Raw genomic sequence first — 9,214 nt, 5'->3', positions numbered from 1 at the left:
GGGTGTGAGGCGAGGCGCCGCGCAAGGTGCACCCTGAGTTGTGGCGCAAGGTGAGGTGCAAGGCACGAGGTGAGGTGCGGGGTGCAGGTGCAAGGTGCGGGGTGTGGCGCGAGGGGCGAGGGGCGTGGTGCAAGGTGCGGCGCGAGGTGCAAGGTGCGGTGCGGTGCGGTGCAGTGCAGTGCAGTGCGGTGTGGGTGCTGTGGGTGCGGTGCAGTGGCCAATGTGCAGTGCGATGTGAGGCGAGAGGTGCATGGTGCAAGGTGCAGTGAGGTGCAAGGTGCGGGGCGGTGTGAGGTGCAGTGCCCAAAATGGGGATGGGCATAGCTGCAAGCATAGGAGAGCGCACGCAGAGGTGCATCGATGCTCCTCTATCCATGGGGAACAGATGAGTAACAGAGGTGGTACAAGGACTGACCTTGGTGCAAACGGGTGACATCCTTGGTGCTGCAGTTTTCCCGGAGCTGCCACTGGGCGAACCCGAAACTCCCAAAGACTAGGAGCGCCAGCGACGCGGTTCGGGGAGCAGCATCTTTGAAGGCGCATCCACCGCTCTACTCCAGCTCGCCTGCTGCTTCTGCTCTCGCTTGTATTGCTCAAGTCGGTACCCGAACTCCCCAAGATTAGGGGCGCAGGTGACGCATTTTTTGGGTAAGCCAGCACAGTGAACAGTACTCCAGGCGAATTATCCATAAGCTGGAGCCCAGAAAAGCAAAAGGTAGCCTATGTGGAGCCCATATAGCGCGCTTGAGTGAGCGCGTCGTCGCCGTCGAAAGCAGGAGCTGTCACTGTGACCTGCGTAACGCTCACATTCATACAAAGTCTATATTCTATGCCTCTGCTCGTTCCTCACGGCGGCATAGAATTCCGACTCATGCAGTACCGCATTGGGAAACCACGACAATCCCTTGAGCCGGCCCGCTTTTCCGGTCGCCAGTGCGATAACGCACTCAGTACTCAGGCTTTGAACGCTGTAACAGACGGCCTGCGTCCGCAATCTTCAAGGGATAGAACACCCAGGCAAGGAGGTTGGGGGGACTTTTCATTGGTAGTTTGAGCTGGTACGCACGGTTAGCTGGATGGCGTGTATGATGAAGCTAAATACACTAAGTGATCCAGGTACGTATGTATGGTGCATTCCGCTCGAAGATGTACATGTTGAACTCTCTTCGTCCAAGACTCTGTATTGGTATGCATAAAAGGATCAACTTATAATTAGAATCTGCTTTTGTGAGCACGATCAAGTAGGGTGTACTAACGATACTCGCAGTGAACATCATCTCGCGACCCCCTTTCGGCCTCTTTAAACGTGCTTCTCCACGTTTTTCGACTTTTCATCCCAAACGTTTCGTGAGCATGGAAACCACTGCAGAACTCAAAGATGTTCTGCTTGTCGGATTTGGTGCTGTCGGTGCGATATGTAAGTGCGAAGCAAGTATGTCTTTCATCTCAGCTATATCCTCGTGCAGACTCTTTGATATTGAAGAGGAGCGGAAAGGCTCGTGTTACAGTGGTGGCGAGAAGTAACTACAGCACTATTGAACGTGAGCCATGTTTTTAGCGAATTGACTTCCGTCTCACAGTTTGCTTGTAGGAGAGGGTATGCACATCAAGAGCGGAAAGTACGGCGACATCCCCAGTTGGAGGCCGGACAGACGTGCGCATTCCTCCAATTTCTTTTCTGTATGCAGAATTCACTTGTGCCAATATTTCAGTATGCAAATCCATCTCGGACGCGCTCGACAGGCAATACTCCTACGTAGTCGTCTGCTCAAAGTATGTCCCAGAAGTCTCTCCCACGCCCGAAATCTTGAAACCGCTCCTGCTCCCGCCTTACACCGAGACCTATCCCCAGCCCACTTACGTGCTTTTGCAAAACGGGTTGAACGTCGAGAAAGACTTGTACTCGGCCCTTAAGACCGTGACCAAAGACACTGAAAAGCCGCGGATTCTTAGCTCAGCGGTATGGATAGGCACGAATCTCATTGCAGAGAACGTCGTCCAGCACAACGACTTCGTACGCACTTTCCCTTGCTCTTTCGTGCCTGGCTTCATAATTTTGACCATGCTGGCACATCAATTAGGATAGACTGGCTGTAGGCGTCTATCGGCCCGGTGACACCACCACGACGGCCAACACGCTCGCTGAACAGTCCCTTCTGGACGACTTCGGCAGCCTCATCAGCGCTGGAGGGGGAGTTGTGTCAGCCGTACCAGAGATTCAGCGTGTCAAGTTCCACAAGAACTTCTGGAACCTCCTCTTCTGCTCCTACACTACCCTAACGCGATCACCCGTCACCGCGATTTTCCGCAGGCAGAACGTAGAGGGGACAATTCCCGCACCATACGTCGCGGACGTCACGGCGGACTTGGTTGAGAAGCACGTAGTCCCGAATCTATACGCAGTGCTGAAGGAGGCGCTGGCTGTGGGTGCGTGAGCATACCTAGGTGTAGCCGGGAGTAGGCTGAACATCGAGGTTTTGACCTTGAAGGGCGCGCCATGGGCTGGGACGAGGAGGCGCTGCCCGCGTCTTTGGTGGAGAGCACGATCGCGAACACAAAGAGGCTGCATATGATGCCGGACAACAAGCACAAGGCGAGTATGCTCCTTGATATCGAACAAGGCAAGCCGCTTGAGGTCGAGGCGATCGTTGGAGAGGTCGTGAGGATGGCACAGGAGAAAGGCGTCGATGTTCCGGTAAGTGACCATCGTGAGGATATTTACGGCGGCTCACGTTGGATCTAGCGGATTGAGACGCTGTACGCGCTACTGCTCATTGTGCAGAACCAAATTTTGCGCGTTCGGAGAGAACGCTGATGCCGTGCTGCAGAGGTAGTAATCAATACCCTGTGTAAAGGGTGGATTAGGTTGCGTGTGGTTGTGAACCCCCTCCCTTCCCCAGACCACATGCAGGACTTGGTAATCGATTTGCTTGTACGTTACCCGCGGAGGGAAATGAGCCATACTCTGAATTGGCACAGGCTTCCGCTCGGACTTGAAGCTTGTTTTGGGGTGGGAGCCGCGACTCCCTCCTCTGAGGATGGTTCTGCGGAGAAATCTCTCTTCGCGGTCGATGGGTACGTGTTACACAGTGCTGTTCGTGTGACAGATAATCGATAGGGCCCGGGCGTGCTACATGCCGGTAAGCTCTAGTCGACGAGTTCTGGACTGACAAGGCCTCCGTGTTCGTTTGGTCTCCGTAGGCAGACCGAATTTCCTCTCTTTTGGGCCGGGGAGAGGACGCTCTGACACGTGCATCCGATTATGGAAGGGTAGCTTCTAAGATTGCCTTGCAGATGCTCCTTCGCCAATCATTGCACCGGCTGTGCAAGTTACAGTCGACTTCGCACGCCGGGCCAGTGATCCCCTTGACGGTAGGCAACACCGAAGGGCGAAAAATATTTAATATCGATCAAGGCAGGTCTACTTGCGTGAGCAGATGACGCCCTGGCTGCATATCCGAATAGGGGTCGGGGTCAGCTTGCGAGCTTGCATTTAACCTAGCCCTGGTGGCCGTTATTGCCTGATCTGCGATCATCAAGAAAGAATGTCGGACTCAACGTAGGTGCGTGCGGCTTGACTCACCAACTTTAAACCTCGAGGCTCGGCAAAGGCTTGCAGCACTGGTTGCTGAGAGTGCACACGGTGACCACAGTCCGTCTGAAGTTGGGTACGGCCTCCGCAGAACTATATAACAGCCGTTTGCAGATCGTTAGGCCATCACTTCAGAAAGTCACATATAGTCGGAGTTTGTCGGACATGGTGCCAGGGACGTCCCAGGAATTAAAAGGAGTCCAAATGGTCTGATGTTGGGGCCTTGGGGACTTGAATTCCCCTCTCCGACATGGTCCGACTGTAAATAATTTTCAAGAAATGGGCCCATCGAACTGCAAACGGCTGAAAATGGCAGACAACTAGAGTTAGACTGCATCCCGCCACTCATATTCTCTCTCTCCAGCCCTCATTCCAGTCTATTTCTCCTCCGCTAATCTACGATTCCATCATGAAGTTCTTCACCGCTGCTATTGTTTCATCTCTCCTCGCCATCGCGAGCGCCACCCCTACGCTGCAGTGCTCTGAGGCTGACAGATTCGGTGGTGTCGCCGTCTCTCCTACGACCTTCGCAGCGGGTGATGTTAGTGCAAAGACCACTGCCGTACTGTATCTTGCTGATGGTCCTGTTCTCGCCGACAGAACGTCCAGATCAGCGCGGACTTCACCTGTGCAGTCCAGCACTACGGACACATCCCCAAGTACACCGATTACTACATCGAAGTGCCCCAGGGAAACAACGGCCACGAGCCTCCTATCCTGCTCGCTCGCCGTGAGCCTGCTGCGGGTGCTACGTCGGACTCGTTCTCCGTTCAGGTAAGAGCTTCCCCGCGCCTTCCACTACTGAGTAACCGAGTCGGACGGCTTTGACAGATCCCTCACGCGTACTACTTCGGGGACGCCAGCTACGTAGTCATCATGGACGTGACCTTCGCATCCAACGGTACTGACGGCAGCCCCTACTATTCCGTCGGTGGCGTCGAGGCTCCCGTCATCATCACGGGTGCTACCAACTAATGGAACTTTATGGAGAAGTTACCTAGTGGATAAGGCTTGGAAACCCAGGACTCGATTTTTGTTGTTGCCATTAATCGCAAGCATTCGCTCCCTATACGGACAATCTTAGTGTTGCACATGCGTGCAATTCCAATCTGTTTTAATTTAATGGTTTGAAAATATGAAGGGGTGACAGACGGTAATCGAAAGTGACGGGCTTGATTTACAGCCGTCATCGCGCTTTGAACGTCCACTTCTCGATCTTTAGCCCGTCGCGCCACGAACTCACCCGCGGCCGGTAAGAAGGCCCTTTCTGAAAATAGACGAGTTTTTATAATTAGATGCCCGATTGGATTTATTCGCGCTCCGCACTAACTTTGCATAGTTGAGTTTCTCCTAAGTTACAGTATGAACGAGTTGACTCACATTCAGCAACACCCTCGTCAGTTGCTCCCCTTTCTCGCGAGGTCTTGCCTGGCCTTGTTCTAGGATTCGGAGATGGCACTCTTCGACTTTCTACGACAGTCATGAAGGTTGATGAAGCTTGTTGTCATTGGCGCTCAACACTGCATTCCGAACTCCGTGGCACTCCCACAACGTTTGTATTCAGAATAGAGCGCTAAATAGCCAGCCGTTCTGTACCCGACAGAATAATAAATGCCGGGCTCGCGCCTTCTGCACGCGGCGCTTGCTGTGCCTATGTTTGTTGACAGTCTTCCACCAAGACTCGCCCCGAGTATCACTCACTAGGCCACACCATAGACAATGTCTTCTAGAGGTGACCGTGGACGAGGGCGGGCCGGTGGCAGAGGTGGGAGTAGAGGCGGAGCTCCAAGCGACAGAAGCAGCCAGACTTCCGAAGTGAGAGGTCGAGGAGGATACCGCGGTGGCCCTCCGAGCACTGGCTCTTACGACCGAGGCGGAGGCAGGGGGTATGGTGATCGTGGTGGCAGAGGAGGAGAAAGAGGATACGGCGACCGCGGTGGCAGAGGAGGGGATCGAGGATTCAGAGGAGACCGCGGTGGCAGAGGAGGATTCCGAGGAAGAGGAGGGCCTTCCGAACGCGGCGGGTAGATATCCTTGTTCTGTCATCTTATAGTCTTACTCATGTTCGTCTTCCAGTATCTTTGGTGGCCCGGCGCCGATTGACGCGCGACTGCAAGGCAACGTGCAACAGACGCATATTAATTCTCTTCGAAGTATCGCTCTTGGCCCAGGGGATCTTCCTGTGCGACCGGGCCTCGGTACGGTTGGCAGGCAGATCACCCTGCGCGCAAACTTCTTTCCCGTTAGGCTGCCCAAGATCCCTCTGCAGGAGTATGATGTGGACCTCCGTCCTGGGGGGAATTCCATTGCTCGCCGTCTGAAACGCCGGATCTGGCAACTGGCGGAGCAGACGGCGCAATGGCAAGCAGCCGGGATGACTGGCACTGTCGCTCACGACCACAGTTCGAAGTTGATTTCGGCGAGACAATTACCTCAGCCTTTGGTTATCCAGGTTAACTACACCGAAGAGGACGAGGACGCCGCCCGGGGCCCAGGAAAGGAATACACTCTTACTTTCAACTATGTGCAACAAATCGATACCAGCAACTTGGTTAGGTACGCGTGTATATGTTGTGTGGCAGGCAAAGCTAATGCCGCGTGACTGAAGTTATATCAATGGCGAACGGCAATTCCGAAACTACGATCCAATGCCCGTCATCTCAGCCCTCAACCTCATTCTTGCCGCCTATCCGAATCGATCCGTAGGTGGCGGAGTGATGGTAGGACGGAATAGATATTTTCATCCGTCCGCTACAGAGCCACCTCTTCCACTTGGCGGCGGATTAGAGGCTTGGAAAGGCTTCTACTCGTCCGTGCGACCTGCGTTCAAGCAGCTAATGGTGAACGTGAACGTCTGTCATACTGCTTTCTATACGGCGGGTAATCTCGCAGACAAGATGATTGAATACCAGAACGCGTCTTGGGGGGCCCGCGTGACAGCCTTTGTCAAGGGTGTGCGAATCAAGACCACTCACTTAGGCTATACAAAGAGCGTTCGAGGCGTGGCGAGGTTCACGGCTAGGCAATACACTTTTGACTGCCCGGAGCTCGGCGGGAATGTTACTTGCGAAGTCTATTACCAGAGAAGTAAGGTTATTTGCACCTTATTATGTATTCTTTCGTGCTTAGTGATCCAACAGAATACGCAATAACACTACGGCATGCGAATGACCTTCCGTTGGTGGACGTGGGTGGTCCACAATCCAAACGTAAGAACTACTTGCCCGCCGAACTCTGCACGATCCTCCCGAACCAACCATTCAGGGGAAAGCTCACCGATGAACATACGGCGAATATGATACTTGCCGCATGCAAGCCCCCGAACATCAATGCACAGTCGATTGTCGGTCGTGGCCTTAATGAGCTTGGATTTGCCCAGACACCAGCTCCCCTGAGCACATTTGGAGTGAGCATAGGCAACGAAATGGCAGTCGTCCCCGGTAGGATATTGCCTCCGCCATATATCGAATATGGACAAGGGAGACCCTCGGTCGACCAGCGAGCCAGTTGGAACTTAAGAAATGTCAAGTTCGCTCGAGGCGCAAAGCTGGAGAAGTGGGCCGTCCTCTTGATTAAAGACGGAAATCATCGCGACGAGTTCCGTGATGTGAACGATCCCGACCTTCGTAGCGTTGTGGACGGATTCGCTGATATGTGTCGCAAAAGCGGCATGGTGGTCGAGAATCAGCCACCTGTGTACGCGGCGGCTCAGCTTCCTCCGAAGAATAGCGATACGCCACTTCGACCTCAAGCAATTAAGACTATACAGACTGTTCTTAGGAGTCTGAAGGTTAAACCTACCATTGTGCTTATTGTTCTATCCAACGGCGACAAACACATCTACTCTGGATTGAAGCATCTCTGCGATGTCTACCTTGACGTAGCAACCGTCTGTGTCCAGTCTTCTAAGTTCAGGAAGGCTCAGCTGCAATACTACGCAAATGTGGCTCTCAAGGTCAACATGAAGTTGGGCGGGGTAAATCATACTGTTAATTCGGAAACCGGGATGAGGTTCTTAAAGCAGGAACCAACGATGCTCGTCGGTATGGATGTAACGCATCCTGGCTTTGGGTCTGTGTTAGGCACACCTTCCATCGCAGCCGTCGTAGCAAGCGTAGAGTCGATGTTTGGTCAGTTCCCGTGCAGCTTACGCATACAGGAATCTCGGAAGGAAGTACGTATCTGACCCAATCGAACATGTCGCCTCAGTTGACTTCGTCCCCATAGATGATCACTGACCTGGAATCCATGATGACGGAACGTCTGGAGTCGTTCAAGAAACGGAACAACAGACTTCCGTCGCGTGTCCTTGTATATAGAGACGGCGTCTCTGAGGTTAGATGATCTCCTGACCTCACCTTCGTATCGGTTGTCTCCATCACTGATGCTTCGGACGGTCTACAGGGGCAGTTTGCCATCGTGGTCAACGATGAATTGCCGAAAATCAAAGAAGCGTTCAAGAAACTCAGCACTCCCCAAAATCCATACAAGCCGAAACTCACAATCGTAATATGCGGGAAGCGACACCATACGCGATTCTACCCGACTGAGGCAGAGAACGCCGACGATAAAGGCAACCCTGTACCAGGTACCGTCGTCGACCAAGGCGTCACGGCTGTGTACGACTTCGATTTCTTCCTGCAGGTCAGTGATAGGGCTTCCCTCCTGTAAGTGCCACTGACAATATGATTTAGGCGCACGGAGGTCTGCAAGGGACAACGCGCCCTACGCACTACTACGTCGTATATGACGAGATTGGATTCAGCGCTGATCAACTGCAAGGACTGACGAATGAAGTGTCCTACATGTTTGCTCGCGCTACGAAAGCTGTGTCGCTAGTGTCGCCGGCTTACTATGCTGATCTAGCCTGCGAGCGCGGACGGTGCTACCTACATAAACTCTTGCAAGGTATTTCTGACGGAGGTACGACCAGTGCTGGAGGAAATCATGACAGGCTGGAGGAGGATGCAGCGGTGATGAGGGAAGCGCAGACGCTGTGGCACGGAGGCGTCCGTGGCACGGCGGGCAAAGCAGGTGTCCTTTTTCCGGACGGCAGGAAAAAGGACACTATGTCCTTTCACGGCGACCATCAGTGGGTCAGGAAGTAAATCTGTCACGATTGCGTCATGGTCGTGACAATGGGTCACGCAGTCTGCATTTATAATATGAAAAACCCTCGGACGCTCAGTTTTACAAAGCGAAGCATGCCATATGACCCGATAGGTGACTTTCCGTCCATATTCGGACCTTAGGCTCCCACCCGAGACTCCGAGAGTAATGTGACTGTTACAAGCAAGTCACCCATTACTGGGTCTGCTTGAGCAACTTCAAGTACAAGTCCGTCTCATCATCTGATACTGCAGCAGTGGTGCCATCCGGTAGGAGATATGTGCAAGCCTTCGCCAGCGGACTATTCATGCCCGATGCATCCTTGATTTTGCCGGTCAAACGACTGCTCCGACATATCTGCCTCAGCATCGTATAGTCGAGATCACCAAAGCACGCCTGTATGCGGCTCGCTTATTCGGCTTGCTGTTCCATTGTATTTGAGAACCGTCCGAGACGATTCATGGTGTGCGTCCAGATCGCATAGCAAGCAACTTCGTACGTACCAGGTCTCAA

General features: G+C 53.3%; 3 protein-coding genes across 3 annotated transcripts in view; all 3 read left to right on the top strand.

Annotated features, from left to right (window-relative positions):
• Window positions 1–1,244: 1,244 nt before the first annotated feature.
• Window positions 1,245–2,976, top strand: GLOTRDRAFT_65475 (6-phosphogluconate dehydrogenase C-terminal domain-like protein). Its single transcript, XM_007871571.1, has 7 exons — window positions 1,245–1,417; window positions 1,467–1,541; window positions 1,592–1,654; window positions 1,713–2,014; window positions 2,082–2,427; window positions 2,490–2,695; window positions 2,744–2,976. Exons 1-7 carry the CDS (start codon window positions 1,354–1,356, stop codon window positions 2,813–2,815), a joined length of 1,128 nt encoding a protein of 375 aa, XP_007869762.1. The 5' UTR covers window positions 1,245–1,353; the 3' UTR covers window positions 2,816–2,976.
• Window positions 2,977–4,001: 1,025 nt separating this feature from the next.
• On the top strand, window positions 4,002–4,567 carry GLOTRDRAFT_107956 (uncharacterized protein; the record flags this gene model as incomplete). Its single annotated transcript, XM_007871570.1, has 3 exons — window positions 4,002–4,133; window positions 4,193–4,366; window positions 4,424–4,567. The coding sequence occupies 3 exons, from the start codon at window positions 4,002–4,004 to the stop codon at window positions 4,565–4,567; spliced, it is 450 nt and encodes a 149-aa protein (XP_007869761.1).
• A 744-nt stretch (window positions 4,568–5,311) lies between these two features.
• The window catches only part of GLOTRDRAFT_117819 (argonaute-like protein), a gene marked incomplete at both ends in the record, with an annotated part of 4,909 nt that continues 1,006 nt past the window's right edge, over window positions 5,312–9,214 (top strand). Inside the window, 8 exons of the mRNA XM_007871569.1 lie at window positions 5,312–5,478; window positions 5,500–5,616; window positions 5,669–6,148; window positions 6,201–6,679; window positions 6,733–7,766; window positions 7,820–7,927; window positions 7,997–8,236; window positions 8,287–8,613. Of these exons, the coding sequence (XP_007869760.1) occupies window positions 5,312–5,478; window positions 5,500–5,616; window positions 5,669–6,148; window positions 6,201–6,679; window positions 6,733–7,766; window positions 7,820–7,927; window positions 7,997–8,236; window positions 8,287–8,613 (2,952 nt within the window). The remainder of the gene's footprint in view (window positions 5,479–5,499; window positions 5,617–5,668; window positions 6,149–6,200; window positions 6,680–6,732; window positions 7,767–7,819; window positions 7,928–7,996; window positions 8,237–8,286; window positions 8,614–9,214) is intronic.

This window comes from Gloeophyllum trabeum, assembly GCF_000344685.1.
Source record: "Gloeophyllum trabeum ATCC 11539 unplaced genomic scaffold GLOTRscaffold_00014, whole genome shotgun sequence".
In the NCBI taxonomy this organism is placed as follows: Eukaryota; Fungi; Basidiomycota; class Agaricomycetes; order Gloeophyllales; family Gloeophyllaceae; genus Gloeophyllum; species Gloeophyllum trabeum.
The sequence above is the reverse complement of the archived record's forward strand: the minus strand, read 5'-3'. Positions and strand labels throughout refer to the sequence as shown.